Source organism: Lycium ferocissimum, chromosome 11 (genome assembly GCF_029784015.1).
Source record: "Lycium ferocissimum isolate CSIRO_LF1 chromosome 11, AGI_CSIRO_Lferr_CH_V1, whole genome shotgun sequence".
Taxonomy (NCBI): Eukaryota; Viridiplantae; Streptophyta; class Magnoliopsida; order Solanales; family Solanaceae; genus Lycium; species Lycium ferocissimum.
The window spans coordinates 52,456,179-52,472,158 of NC_081352.1; the positions used below are offsets into that span (position 1 = coordinate 52,456,179).

At 34.1% G+C, this 15,980-nt stretch overlaps 2 protein-coding genes across 2 annotated transcripts in view; both read right to left on the bottom strand.

The window, feature by feature from the left end:
• The window catches only part of LOC132036961 (organic cation/carnitine transporter 7-like), a 5,947-nt gene extending 2,802 nt beyond the window's left edge, over positions 1-3,145 (bottom strand). Inside the window, exons 1-4 of the mRNA XM_059427380.1 lie at positions 2,551-3,145; positions 2,213-2,450; positions 1,176-1,641; positions 852-1,054 (exon numbers count right to left, since the gene is read on the bottom strand). Of these exons, the coding sequence (XP_059283363.1) occupies positions 852-1,054; positions 1,176-1,641; positions 2,213-2,450; positions 2,551-2,831 (1,188 nt within the window). The 5' untranslated portion in view covers positions 2,832-3,145. The remainder of the gene's footprint in view (positions 1-851; positions 1,055-1,175; positions 1,642-2,212; positions 2,451-2,550) is intronic.
• A 3,785-nt stretch (positions 3,146-6,930) lies between these two features.
• LOC132036990 (organic cation/carnitine transporter 7-like) lies at positions 6,931-11,609 on the bottom strand. The gene is made up of 5 exons (XM_059427412.1): positions 11,272-11,609; positions 10,941-11,178; positions 9,904-10,369; positions 9,580-9,782; positions 6,931-7,265 (listed from the first exon to the last, which is right to left on the bottom strand). The coding sequence occupies exons 1-5, from the start codon at positions 11,550-11,552 to the stop codon at positions 7,041-7,043; spliced, it is 1,413 nt and encodes a 470-aa protein (XP_059283395.1). The 5' UTR covers positions 11,553-11,609; the 3' UTR covers positions 6,931-7,040.
• Between the last annotated feature and the right edge of the window lie 4,371 nt (positions 11,610-15,980).

Consider the following 15,980-nt stretch of genomic DNA (forward strand, 5'->3'; position numbering starts at 1 on the left):
GTGTGGTATTCTTTTTCGTTATCATTTCTTAATTCATGTCGTCTCATAACACAATTCCTATACCCCTCAGCCAACAGAAAATTGGCGAAAAGGCCACAAAAGACTTCATGAGAAGATGTCACAAAATGAGGCCTTTACATCTTTTTTTTTTCTTCACTGATTAAGAACCAGAAAACACAAATGATTTACATGAACTAGATCCATTACAATATTATTTCAACCTCCTTACGAGTGCTAAACTGACCTATTTAGAACTCACAAGAAGAAGAGAGCAGCAGTCCTCATTTGCTAACATTTTCTCTCGTTTTTCTAATTCAATACTTGCATTTGAGTTAGTCCTGAGGTGGTTCCAAACATACACCAATTGATATGTTAGACGCCTAAGAATGTCTGGAAAGTTTTTAGCTTCTTCAAGAAAATGAAACACAATCTTGATATCTTGAAGTCAACTTTCTTATATATGCATTATGACATAATCTTGATACCTTCATATATATATATATATATATATATATATATATATATATATATATATATATATATATATATATATATATGCATTAAGTGTGACTGGATGGAAATGGGAATGAGTTTTTTTTTTTTTGATGACCGAGAAATTCGTCCGGAGCCAACCCTTAGGGACGACCCCAGCCTTTGAAACTCGAGGATGATGGGTCCGTCCCCCTACCCTTCTCCACTTAAGTACCAGAGTAAGTTCGCTTGGCATGGGGATTGAGCGTGTAACCTAAGACACAAGTCCCTCAACCTTTGCCAATTGAACTAACCTTGGGGTCAACGGGAATGAGTTTTCATGTCTAGAAATTGCATGATGACAAGGAACTAACGGTTACCTCTCGACTATAGACACCCGCAATGACGAAGCTTCCCATGATGAAAGTACGAGCACCAAATAGCAAGGCGGTAGTCAAAGCAGGCAGTTGAGGTGCAAGCAGTGGTAAAAGGAATAGGAAGTATAAAGCATACATAAGTGCCATAGTCAATTTCCGACCAGCTTTCTCGACCAGCATAGCTGATAAAATAACTCCAGGGATCTCTGAGAAACCAAATAGGGTAACTTAGATTTCACAGCTTGTTATTGAATCAATGTTACGTGAAAAAAATCATTTATGATTAGTTGAGACGAATAAGACAAAAGTAAAGGAAATTTGTTTTACCTGCAAGACTAGTGATGAGCACATTTATATAAAGGCTCTGATCATCGTTGGTTTGCAAAGCAATTGACGAGTGTTGACATCGTCCACTGCTAAACAGAGAGGTCAGCAATATAAGGCCGTAATATGAGAAGGAATTTCCAGTAAAAACCGCCCATACGAGGAGGGTATTTCTACGTAATGTGGGGGATAAAAGGACGAGTAAGGATGAGAAGCCTGATGAGATTTTGTTTTTTCCGGGAGAAAGTAATTCCTCAGTAAGTTGAGAGGAGACAAGCTTTCCAGGGGGAAGTTGCGTCTTATTGACCACAGCTATTTTGTTCAAAATATCACAGGCGTCTCTTGTTCTACCGACGGCACACAAATATCTAGGAGATTCTACTGTAAATACAAATAACAAAAGTGCTGCAAATGATGGTATAGATGATAAAGCCAGTAACCACCTCCAGCCTATTCTTGGCATAAGCATCTGCAGCATAATCAATGAGAATGCGATAAGTTTTCCAATGTTCGTGAAGCATATTTTGAGATTATGGCAGAGTTTCTATAACAAGTAACGCCCATTATTGTTTCATCTACATGCTACTATCGGAGAGATTAATAATACTATAATACTTAATTGAGATCACACGATCCTAAAGGTCAGAACCAAGAAAAATGCTTACACCACGGATAATGGATGGTAAATTGTGCTGGCTAAGGTATGTCACTAGTCCAACGTGCTTGCAGAGAAGAATTGCTCAGGAGTTCCGTTCCTCCAACTGTTAAAGTTTTTCGATGTGGAAATAGATGATTATCACATAAATGCAGACGGTACTATTTGGAGGCACGATTTAATGGAAGATCAACAAGTAAGAAGACATCAAGAAAAGCTAATTGACACAACTAAAAGACATTTAGGAAATTAAGTTAGAAAAGGCTAGAAGATAATTTTAAATTCTGCTAATCCGAGCACTGCACAAAACACCAGTTATTCTAGATAGCAAGGTAAGTGCGGATTTAAGCTAAATTACAGACCAAATAAGCAAAAGAAAAGGTACCAATGCTAATAAGGACTCAAGTATTGTTCCAATTGTCCAAAAACCTGTATTGATAATCGTCCACACGCCCCTGTTTTGTGAAGGTACAAATTCAAAAAACCAAGATCCATATACAGCTCGTCCACCTATTCCAAAACCAACCATCGTACGCAGAGCTAGCAACGAACTATAATTAGGAGCAAACGCACTGAGTGCTGCAGATAATGCAGTAACTATTGCCACACTTAGAAGACCCTTCCTGGTAAGTGGTAACATATAATGAAACTAGATCAAAAATTGATTCTTTATAAGTTCCAAGATAAAAAAAGGGAACTTGTTCATTTTGAATAAATTCTTGCCTTCTTCCATAAGTGTCTGAGATGAAGCCCCAAAAAATACCTCCGATAAGCATGCCAACAAAAACGACAGTAGTCATAAGGCTTTCTTGACTAGGAGAAAGTTCCCATTGGGACCTTAAAGCAGGTCCTATAAAAGACAGAATTTGAGTCTCAGCTGCTTCTGCAATAAAACCAAGACCAGCATAACACATCGCCATATACTGGAATTTGCCAAATCCGAGTGATGTGAGTGCTTCTTCCAATGTGTACACAGTGCCATCCTCCTCCTGTTGCTGTGCCATCTCCGAGCTCTTTTTTTTTTTTTTTTTTTTTTTTTTTTAACCTTCAAACTAAGTCAGAGACTTTATAGCCACTTGAGAATAAGCTTGTAAAAGGGGGGCTATGCCTGACCTTTTACTACAATGATTGAACTTGGATAACCAAGTTTAGAAAGCTAAAAAGCTAACATAAAAAAATGATTACAAAGTGGCTATAAAGCTGAAAATTCAAGCTGGTTCGTGCATGATTTAAACTGCACACTGTTTGATGCTATTGATAACCCCACTGATGAGACACCAATATTCGCCTTCCTCATGTAGTTCCAAAATAAATATGGAAACAACAAAAACGTCAGATGCTTGATATTTTGAACAAAAATGAGTTTATGACAAAAGTATTCTTCAACTATCGAAAATAGAGTATTTTTACCCTTCATTATACTCTCTCCATCCCAATTTAATTGTTTTACTTTCCTTTTTGATTTGTCTAACAAGAAAGATTTCATATTTAATAAGTTGATAATTCAAATATTAAAGACGTAACTACAAGATTCAAAGGACATTTTAGTAAATTATTTACATCTTTAATTTACGACAAGAAGATTCAAAATCTCTTTTTATTTCTTAAACTTTTTGTGGCCAAACTAATACACTTAAATCGAAGCGAACTTATATTTTGGTAACAATAATATCATCCCTGTCTAAAAATTGCACCACTTCTATCCTTATTTTCTAACGGTTGAATTTTAAACCCTAATTCTTATCTAATGACGATTTTGATGCACATCTTTTTCTTCTTTGGTGCCAATTTTTCTTCCTATAAGTCATTATCTACAATAATTGTTCCATTGTCCACTTTGAACAATGCAGATAATTTGAAATACTTTCCCTTCCTTCCAACTGCGGGATAGTTAGTGAAAACATAGATTCGCACGTCTTTAATAAAACTGGTCCCATGCTATAATATCTATTATGGTTTTATTCGTTTGGTCTAAGATTTGATGCCATTTTCATATTAAACCCCTACCCCACACTCCAGATATAAAGATTTTATTAGTTTGATTTGAGAATTAAGCAAATTACAAAAGAACGAACAAACAAAGTGACAAATTATTTTAGTAGGGATTTGTTAAAAGAAAGGAAAAGAGAAAGTAAAATAAATGGAACGAAAAGAGGCTAGATTAACCCCTGTACTTTTCGTTGAGGAGCACTTTTGCCCTCCGTTAATAGTTGGGCTGTTTTAAAATAATGGAAAAAAAAAACTACTTTTAGAAAACGTTTATTGTAACGTTGACATGCGGCAGAAAAAATTAAATTTTTAATAGCTCCGTTAACTGAAATTTTAAGGGAAAAAATTAGCCCTTTATGCCACGGCGAGGACATAAAACTGCCAATTAGCTCTGTTAATTTAATATTATTTTCAGTAAATTTGTTCGCACTTCGCGCCGTCGTCAACGACCTTGGTAAATTAAGAAATAATTTTTTTATACTCAAATGTTAAAAATAATCATTTTGATTTTTGGAAACTAAAAATATCTTAAATTTATCATTCGAATTCGAAACACACATTGATAAATGGTTGCTACTCCAACCCAAAGGTAGTCTGCAAAACTTGTATTTTCAGAAACCTATGTAAAACATTAGTCATAATACATAAATAGGTCCTCAAGTATGGTTTTATTTAAATCGACAAGAAACTTTGGGTCTGTCACGCAAGTAAAGATCTTAATTTGTCAGTTGAACACTCCAACTTACAAAATGATGATCTAGACACCTCCATAATTTATGTGCCACAGTCAACTTTTTTGCTTACGTGTTCAATGTTATATAAGTTGAGGTCCCTTCTTTGTACACCAAAGTTGAAGGCATGCTTTGCCGGTAGGGGTGTTAGGATTTAAATTTTAGGGTTCAACATGCTTAAATATTTAGCACTAAACCATTATATTTTTAAAGTTATGAGTTCATATCTACTATTTATTATAGTTTTAGTAATTTTTTACACATAAATTTATACCACGCATCGAAAGTTTGGGGTTCAATTGAACCCCAAGTTATAGTGCTCCATCCGCCTCTGTTGCCAGCTGAAGCCAAGTTTGAGGGCTTGTTTATGTATTATATCAAAACATTAACTTTGTCTCTTTTTTTTTTTTAGAGATAATTGATCAAAACCCTCCTATACTATCACGTTTTATAAGTTTCGTACTTAAACTATGCCTAGTTTATGTTACCCCCGAACTATATTTTTTAGAGATAATTGATCAAAACCCCCCTAAACTATCACTTTTTATAAGTTTCATACTTAAACTATGCCTAGTTTATGGTTATCCCCGAACTATAACTTTCAGGTGTTAAACCCCCTTAAACTATCATATTTTATCAATTTCATACTTAAACTGTGGCTAGTTTACATTACCCTCCTAAACTAAAACTTTAGGTGCTAAATTTCCTGCTCATTATGGGCTTCATTGTATTTGTATATTCCTTACCTTAAAGTTAAAAAGTTGCTGCAATCATATGGTATCTTTGCTATAAAATAAGTTGAAAATTGTTTTGTTTTTCTAATGATTGCATTTTACTAACCCATTGATGAGATCCACTTGTTTAATATGTAAATTTAAAAAGAAGCACTAACCTCGTATAGTTGTGTTCAATAAAAAAATGATCTTGGCCAAGTACTGTTTTTTTAAATAATATCATGCCTTAATGGTCCAAAAAGTTGCTCGAGGCTGATTAGACCAACCATCAATTGTTCTCTTTTTCTACCTGAACTATCATCATCTACTCAACTAGGTGCGTTTTAATACATAAGTGGTGATAGTACTCGGGAAAAAAGTGAAGTTCAAATGTGTTTTTGACCATTCTCTCTAGTATCATCTTTATTGTATCACCTAAACTTTAACACCATCATCTCACTTAACAATGAACATCCCTTAAGCTTACCAAGATTGACCAAAAAGGTCCCTATGTTAGATTTTCTGTTACGTAATACTGGTTTTTAGATTTCTCACGTGACTTGGTTACTCTTTGTCTTTCACCAAAGAACAGATCAGGAACCCAATGGCAACAAAACGCTTGATCACCAAAGCTCACACCTTCTATAGCTAAGAGCAAAATATAGCTTCTAGATTCTTGTTCATTGCTGAAGTTGTTCTTTCGTCACAATTTGTTTGGAGTCCGACTTGCTGGAAGATATTTGTTCACGCTCCGAAAGATATTTCTCGAATTAGTTAATGCAGTTGAACCAGCATCCACATTTCCTATAACCTATTTCATACTTTCTTAAAATCTAATCTGCTAACCTCTCTCTTGAATCAAGAAAAACACTTGTATTTTTCTTAAAAATCGCCCTTGTTTGCCAATCTTTGAAAGAATGAAACAAAATTACGTCAAAGTATTATTTTATATGTACATTGAATCTGCTAATGACCTTCCAGTCCATCATTTTCTAGTGCAATTTTAGGTCCCGTTTGGACATGGTTTGAAACCATGTTTGGACATGCAATGTGGATATTTTAAGGAGTATTTTCTCTTATAGACATAAAAACCCCACAAGTTGTGAAAACTATCAAAACATTCTCAATTCTTATACAATCTTACCAAATGAGCAAGTTATAATTCATAACAAAATTAATACGCTAATTCATAACAACAGGCTCAAAATTAATACTAGAAGACCTTTCTAAAAATACAACATCAATTGATCAAATTTTAGTTCAATAAATAAAATTAAACTATGAGCCTTTTTTTACAAAATTAAAAGGTTGGTAGACATATATACAATTTGGTGGAAGTTAATGAGATTGGTAAATGATTAATGGGGGGTAATTGTTAAAAATATCTATCAACTTATGAATTTTTTTTTACAAAATATAAATTTATGAGTTAAATTTTATATTTTTAAAGTTAAAATTATAGTTTCAAACGCATGTCCAAACGCTGATTTGAAATTATGGTTTAAAAATTCATGGCCCAACGCCTACTTAGTCAAACCCGCCTACAAATCTTGAATCTTGAATCACAATTCACAACCATGTATATTTCAACGAAGTGGCGCACACAGTATGTACAAGGCACGTTGACAACTACTAGTCTTTTGCAAGTTGGTTATTTGAATAATAGAACATCAGACAAGCAACAAAGTAATTGAAAATGATACCAACCTATTTACATTTCTTTTCCTCTCCAATTTTGAGAGAGAACTTATTCAATACAAGTAAAATGAAAGTCCAAACTTTAGACAACAAGAGTATCCATTAGTTCCCTACCCTTTGTCTCTTGTGAGAAGAGCATAGCACTGGCTGCTGATAAAACTAGAACTGCTTCAAAGGATATGATTGCAGCCATTTGATGGCACCCTCTTACCAATTGCACGGCAACGATAGGAGAAATCATGGCCCCTATTTTTCCCACAGAAGTTGCAACTCCATAACCAGTTGCCCTTACAGACGTTGGATATATCTGCATAGAAGACATTAAAATGACAAACTGAAGTCTATAGAGGAGATTTTAAGCAGTGTTTGATTCTAATAAGCCAATGGCCCCATGAAAATTCAGCATAACTTTAGCAAGTTAACAACTAAAGCTGCACCGCGGAAGGTTACTCTACACTAACATCAGAAAACCGGCCAAGAATGGAGCCTCTCGATCAGATTACCAAAGTGGCAGAATCAACATGTGCAGTAGTTGACACCATGTATTGGTAGTCTCTCCAAACAAGCCTATGGCGTCATATAGTGCAATTCAGTACCCCTCAGCCAACAAGCAACAAAGTAATTGAAAATGATACCAAGAGATTTACATCATAATTTTCTTTCTTTTTTTCTAAGCTGATTTAGAACCAGAAAACACAAATGATTCGCATGAACTTGACCCATTACAACGCAACATCACATTTCAACCTTGGTACGAATGCTAAATTGACCAATTTAGAACTCCATCCGATTTGTCAAATTAGAGTTCTCTTCTAGTTCAATAAGAGAGTTGTTAAAACATACATGAATTAACAACTAACAAGAAAAAGAGAGCTGCAGTCCTCATTTGCTAACATTTTCTCTAGTTTTTCAAATTTAATACATGCATTTGACTTAAAGACTGAGGTGGTTCCAAACATACACCACTCAATATGTTAGAGGCCTAAGAACCACCGAATTTTTTTTAGCTTCTCAAAAAAATGAAACATAATCGTGATATCTTGAAGTCAACTTTCTTATATATGCATTAAGACGTAATCTTGATACCTTGAAGTCAATTTTCATATATATATATATATATATATATATATATATGCATTACTAGTGTCATTTGCTCTTGCTTCTTTGTTTTTGTAACGTCAGTTTGACACTTTGAAAGACTTCTAAAATATTAAAATACAAAAACGGACCTGAAAGTTAAGAAAATATTTTTCTTTAAACAATCAACAATTGAAAGCTCTTCTAATTTCTATTTTACTTAAATTTTTTAAGGTTAAAGTCTCTGATGATCCAAATCAAGCTTTTATACGTTATCTCATTTGTTTCTTCGAATTGAACCATATTGACTAACTTATTATTTACCCAAAGATACTACATTATCCAATTAATATAAAAAATATTTAATGCGAAAATATTGTTTTATGATGATATCAATAAAGTTAACTTACAAATAAATACAAATAATTAAATACCTTGATATTGGAAGATACTTTTGTAGATGTTCCTTTTAATTATACCACAAGAAAGATACTGAAAAGTCAATAAAATTAAATTGTTTTTACTTCCAAAAGATGCATTGTAAAAAATAACATTTTTTTCTTTTTCTTAATTTAATGAACTATTTTTTTTATATATATAAATAAATAATTTTTATAGTTTCTCTTTTAATATAGTAATTTATTAGATAAATTTTATGTCAAAAGTGCGCGCATATAAAATTTGATTAATTAACTACTGTACTTCGGAATTCATTTTTCGTTGACACAGAAGGGTTGCATTTGTGATACATTTTTAAAGTATTTAACCATGATATAAGTTATTTGTATTTATTCTTTTAATTTAAAACGTTATCATTTTTGTTAATTACTTATGTTTGTACTTGCAAAGTTATAGGAGAAAATGACTTAGTCGGACGAATAAAAAGTTGAAATAGCAAATGATAAATAATAAATAACAAAATAATAAATAACATCAATAAATAATAAATAATATTATAAGAACAATATTTTAATTCAATAATTAAGCCTATATTAAGATATAATTTGAATGACAAGATAATTCTTTACATGTCTCAATAAAATTTTAAAGAAAAATATTGTTTAAAATAATAATAATATTTCCACATAAAAGACTCAAATATGTATAAGTAACTTTTCTATATATATATCATTATGGCATATATATATGTGAAGATTTACAAAGTCATAAAAAACTTCAATTAGGGGTAAAAATAGACCAAAAAAAAATCATGTGAGGATTACAAAAAAGGGGGAATCTCTTTATAAATAGTAGTAAAGTTTGACCGGATGGACATGGGAATGAGTTTTTTTTTTTTTATGACTGAGAAATTCGTCCGGAGCCGACCCTTAGGGACAACAGTAGCCTTCGAAACTCGGGGATGATGGGGCCACCCCTCTTCCCTTCTCCACTTAAGTACCAGAGTATGTTCGCTTGACATAAGGCTAGAACGTGTAACCTAAGACACAAGTCCCTCAACCTTGCCAATTGAACTAAACCCTGGGGTCAATGGGAATGAGTTTTCATGTCTAGAAATTGCATGATGACAAGGAATTAATGGTTACCTCTCGACTATAGACACCCCCAATGACGCAGCTTCCCATGATGAAAGTCCGAGCACCAAATAGCAACGTGGTAGTCAAAGCAGGCAGTTGAGGTGCAAGCAGTGGTAAAAGGAATAGGAAGTATAAAGCATACATAACTGCCATAGTCAATTTCCGACCAGCTTTCTCGACCAGTATAGCTGATAAAATAACTCCAGGGATCTCTGAGAAACCAAATAGGGTAACTTAGATTTCACAACTTGTTATTGAATCAATGTTGAGTGAAAAAAATCATTTATGATTAGTTGAGACGAATATGACAAAAGTAAAGGAAATTTGTTTTACCTGCAAGACTAGTGATGAACACATTTATATAAAGGCTCTGATCATCGTTCGTGTGCAAAGCAATTGACAAGTGTTGACATCGTCCACTGCTAAACAGAGAGGTCAACAATATAATGCCGTAATATGAGAAGGAATTTCCAATAAAAACCGCCCATAAGAGGAGGGTATTTCTACGTAATGCGGGGGACAAAAGCATGATTAAGGATGAGAAGCCTGATGAGATTTTGTTTTTTCCAGGAGAAAGTAATTCCTCAGTTAGTTGAGAGGAGACAAGCTTTCCAGGGGGAAGTTGCGTCTTATTGACCACAGCTATTTTCTTCAAAATATCACAGGAGTCTCTTGTTCTACCTACGGCACACAAATATCTAGGAGATTCCACTGTAAATACAAATAACAAAAGTGCTGCAAATGATGGTATAGATGATAAAGCCAGTAACCACCTCCATCCTATTCTTGGCATAAGCATCTGCAGCATAAACAATGAGAATGCGATAAGTTTTCCAATGTTCGTGAAGCATATTTTGAGATTATGGCAGAGTTTCTATAACAAGTAACGCCCATTATTGTTTCGCCTACATGCTACTATCTGAGAGATCAATAATACTATCATACTTAATTGAGATCACACGATCCTAAAGGTCAGAACCAAGAAAATGCTTACAGCACGGATAGTGGATAGTAAATTGTGCTGGCTAAGGTATGTTACTAGTCCTACATGCTTGCAGAGAAGAATTGCTAAGGAGTTCCGTTCCTCCAACTGTTTCTGTTTTTTAGATGCGGAAATAGATGATTATCACATAAATGCAGACGGTACTATTTGGAGGCACGATATAATGGAAGATCAACAAGTAAGTAGACATCAAGAAAAGCTAATTGACACAACTAAAAGACATCTAGGAAATTAAGTTAGAAAAGGCTAGAAAATAATTCCAAATGCTGCTAATCTGAGCACTGCACATAACACCAGTTATTCTAGATAGCAAGGTAAGTGCGGTTTTAAGCTAAATTACAGACCAAATAAACAAAAGAAAAGATACCAATGCTAATAAGGCCTCAAGTATTGTTCCAATTGTCCAAAAACCTGTACCGATAATCGTCCACACGCCCCTGTTTTGTGAAGGTACAAATTCAAAAAACCAAGATCCATATACAACTCGTCCACCTATTCCAAAACCAACCATCATACGCAGAGCTAGCAACGAACTATAATTCGAAGCAGACGCACTGAGTGCTGCAGATAATGCAGTCACTATTGCCACACTTAGAAGACCCTTCCTGGTAACATATAATGAAATGAGATCAAAATTGATTCTTTATAAGTTCCAAGATAAAAAAAAATGAACCTGTTCATTTTGAATGAAGTCTTGCCTTCTCCCGTAAGTGTCTGAGATGAAACCCCAAAAAATAGCTCCGATAAGCATGCCAGCGAAAACGACGGTAGTCATAAGGCTTTCTCGAGTAGGAGGAAGTTCCCATTGGGACCTTAGAGCAGGTCCTATAAAAGAGAGAATCTGAGTCTCAGCTGCTTCTGCAATAAAACCAAGACCCGCATAACACATCGCCATATACTGGAATTTGCCAAATCCGAGTGATGTGAGTGCCTCTTCCAATGTGTACACAGGACCATTCTCTTCCTGTTGCTGTGCCATCTCCGGGCTCTTTTTTTTTTTTTTTTTTTTTAACCTTCAAACCGAGTCACGACTTTATAGCCAGGCCTGACCTTTTACTACAAGGATTGAACTTGGCTAACCAAGTTTAGAAAGCTAAAAAGCTAACATAAAAAAATGATGACAAAGTGGCTATAAAGCTGAAAATTTAAGGTGGTTCATGCATGATTTGAACTGCACACTGTTTGATGCTATTGATAACCCCACTGATGAGACACCAATATGCGCCTGCCATATGTAGTTCCAAAATAACTATGGAAACAACAAAAACGTCAGATGCTTGATATTTTGAACAAAAATGAGTTTATGACAAAAGTATTCTTCAACTATCGAAAATAGAGTATTTTTACCCTTCATTATACTCTCTCCATCCCAATTTAATTGTTTTACTTTCCTTTTTGATTTGTCCGAACAAGAGCATCGCTTTCTATATTTAATAAGTTGATAATTCAAATATTCAGCACGTAACTACAAGATTCAAAGGACATTTTAGTAAATTATTTACATCTTTAATTTATGACAGTAAGATTCAAAGTCTCTTTTTATTTCTTAAACTTTGTGCGTGGTCAAACTAATACACTTAAATTGGAACGAAGGGAGTATTTTGGTATCAATAATATCATCCCTGTCTACAAATTGCACCATTTCTATCCTTATTTTCTAACGGTTGAATTTTAAACCCTAATTCTTATCTAATGACGATTTTGATGCACATCTTTTTCTTCTTTGGTGCCATTTTTTCTTCCTATAAGTCATTATCTACAATAATTGTTCCATTGTCCACTTTGAACAATGTAGATAATTTGAAATACTTTCCCTTCCTTCCAACTGCGGGATAGTTAGTGAAAACATAGATTCGCCCGTCTTTAATAAAACTGTTCCCATGCTATAATATCTACTATGGTTTTATTCGTTTGGTCTAAGATTTGATGTCATTTTCATATTAAACCCCTACCCCACACTCCAGATATAGAGATTTTATTAGTTTGATTTGAGAATTAAGCAAATTACAAAAGAACGAACAAACAAAGTGACAAATTATTTTAGTAGGGATTTGTTAAAAAGAAAGGAAAAGAGAAAGCAAAATAAATGGAACGAAAAGAGGCTAGATTTACCCCTGTACTTTTCGTTGAGGAGCACTTTTGCCCTCCATTAATAGTTGGCCTGTTTTAAAATAATGAAAACAAAAGAAAAAGAAAACTACTTTTAGAAACGTTTATTGTAAATATGACATGCGGCAGAAAAAATTAAATTTTTAATAACTCCGTTAACTGAAATTTTAAGGGAAAAAATTAGCCCTTTATGCCACGGCGAGGACATAAAATTGCCAACTTTTAACGGAGGGCAAATGTGCTCCTCGTCGAATAGTACAGGGCAATTTTGACCATTTTTTGTTAATTTAATATTATTTTCTTATTTACTTCACTAGTAATTTTGTTCGCACTTCGTGCCGTCGTCAACGACCTTGGTAAATTTAAGAAATAATTTTTTTTATACTCAAATGTTAAAAATAATCATTTTGATTTTTGGAAACTAAAAATATCTTAAGTTTATCATTCGAATTCGAAACACACATTGATAAATGGTTGCTACTCCAACCTAAAGGTCGTCTGCAAAACTTGTATTTTCAGAAACCTATGTAAAACATTAGTCATAATACATAAATAGGTCCTCAAGTATGGTTTCAACTGACAAGTATGTCCTTCAACTTTGGGTGTGTACAAGTAGGCATCTCAATTTGTCAGTTGAACACTCCAACTTACAAAATGATCATCTAGACACCTCCATAATTTATGTGCCACGTCAGTGTCACGTCAACTTTTTTGCTTACGTGTTCAATGTTATACAAGTTGAGGTGCCTACTTGTGCACACTCAAAGTTGAAGGGCATGCTTGCCAACCAGAGGCGGATCTAGGATTTAAATTTTAGGGGTTCAACATCTTAAATTTCTAGCACTAAACCATTATATTTTTAAAGTTATGAGTTCATATCTACTATTTATTGTAGTTTTAGTAATTTTTTACACATAAATTTATACCACGCATCGAAAGTTTGGGGTTCAATTTAACCCCAAGTTATAGTGCTCCATCCGCCTCTGTTACCAGCTGAGGCAAAGTTTGAGGGCTTGTTTACGTATTATGCCAAAACATTAACTTTGTCTCTTTTTTTTAGAGATAATTGATCAAAACCCTCCTATACTATCACGTTTTATAAGTTTCGTACTTAAACTATGCCTGGTTTATGTCACCCCCGAACTATATTTTTTAGAGATAATTGATCAAAATCCCCCTAAACAATCACTTTTTATAAGTTTCATACTTAAACAATGCCTACGTTATGGTTACCCTGAACTATAACTTTCAGGTGTTAAACCCCCTTAAACTATCATATTTTATTTGTTTCATACTTAAACTATGCCTAATTTACATTATCCTCCTAAACTATAACTTTAGGTGCTAAACTTCCTGCTCATTATGGGCTTCATTGTATTTGTATATTCCTTACCTTAAAGTTAAAAAGTTGCTGCAATCATATGGTATCTTTGCTATAAAATAAATTGAAAATTGTTTTGTTCTTTCTAATTATTGAATTTTACTAACCCATTGATGAGATCCACATGTTTAATATGTAAATTTAAAAAGAAGCACTAACCTGGTCTAGTTGTGGTCAATAAAAAAATGATCCTGGCCAAATACTGTTCTTTAAATAATATCATGCGTTAATGGTCCGAAAAGTTGCTCGAGGCTGATTAGACTAACTATCAATTATTCCCTTTTTATACCTGAACTATCACCATATACTCAAACTAGATGCGTTTTAATACATAAGTGGTGATAGTACTCGGGAAAATAGTGAAGTTCAGATGTGTATTTGACCATTCTCTCTAGTATCATCTTTATTGTATCACCTAAACTTTATAACACCATCATCTCACTTAACAACAAAGGCAAATCCAGGATTTGATGTTTGTGGGTTCCAACCCATTTCAAATTAAAAAATATAAAAAAAAAAAAAAAAAAAAAAAAAACTACAACTGACCAAAGATTCGAACTGTTGACCAAAAGAAACAAAGCTTTAAGTGTTCCTTCTTTGCCGCTGAACCAACAACACACTTTATTAATGAATTCCCAAATCATATTTCTTATATATTTACTGAATTTTTTAATACAAATCTATGATACGCACAACTACATGGGGGTGCCTGAGAACCCCCATCTAATATGCTAAATCCGCCCCTGCTTAACAATGAACATCCCTTAAGTTTACCAAGATTGACCAAAAAGGTCCCTCTGTCAGATTTTCTGTTACATACTACTGGTTTTTTAGATTTCTCACGTGACTTGGTTACTCTTTCTCTTTCACCAAAGAACAGTTCAGGAACCCAATGGCAACATAACGCTTCATCACCAAAGCTCACACCTTCTATAGCTAAGAGCAAAATATAGCTTCTCGATTCTTGTTCATTGCTGAAGTTGTTCTTTCGTCACAATTTGTTTGGAGTCCGACTTGCTGGAAGATATTTGTTCACGCTCCGAAAGATATTTCTCGAATTAAATTTCAATACGTTTGCATGTTGTACGTTATCCTCATGTAAGCATTATGTTTCAGTATGCTTCCGCTGTGCATATATATACCATCCTCTTAGCTACTGGGCTGATTTCTACGTCCCACCTTCTTCGCATTCTTAGTTTTCTCCATTGAAATCTTCCAATTGAACCTCACTATTAGTCCTGATGACACCACCGGCCTCACAGTCGAGCTCAACTTAATACTCTCCTGTCTCTACCAAGGTTTTAGTAAGTTGTTTTACAACTATGACACAATTTTCTAGCCGGCACAGTCAAATTAGTTACGCAGTTCTCCCTAATGGTCCCTTCCTAGGATTCAACACGCCACTATCCACTCGACTTTTCAATGGCGTCTCAAGTCCATTGCAGTCTATACGTGTGTTAAGCTTTCTACTTAAAACCGAATAGGCAGTCCTCCAAAGTGAGTGGAGTGGAGATGAGGAAGAAAGGATTATCACTATTTTATAACTAAACGAATTCAATTAGACTCCTATCAATGATATCCTTGCATTATTGATTACTTCAGCATATCATTTGATATGGTTTACCTACTTCAATTATCATCCATACATGACTTAAACGTGTAGTGGCTATAAACGTGTAGCGGCTATACTTTTCTTGACTTAATAATTGGTCTGGTGCATAATGTAGACAAGATTGATTAGCTTAGCATATATATACATGCAAAAGAGAAGACACAATTGTATATGATATAGCAAGCCCACTTACTAATTATAAAAGGAAATGTCCAGCTGCCTGCCATGGTACAATTATATATTGGATTTGTAGCATCTCTACCACAATGAACCACTCCACTACGGATGTGAGTGGGGACGCAGGG

Excerpts from the sequence above, each read along its gene's own strand:
- LOC132036990 (XM_059427412.1), bottom strand. The coding sequence starts at position 11,552 with ATGGCACAGCAACAGGAAGAGAATGGTCCTGTGTACACATTGGAAGAG. Across the intron at positions 11,179-11,271 it reads TCAGACACTTACGGGAGAAG|GAAGGGTCTTCTAAGTGTGG; the intron begins GCAAGACTTCAT and ends ATATGTTACCAG. Across the intron at positions 10,370-10,940 it reads TTGAGGCCTTATTAGCATTG|ATGCTTATGCCAAGAATAGG; the intron begins GTATCTTTTCTT and ends TTTATGCTGCAG.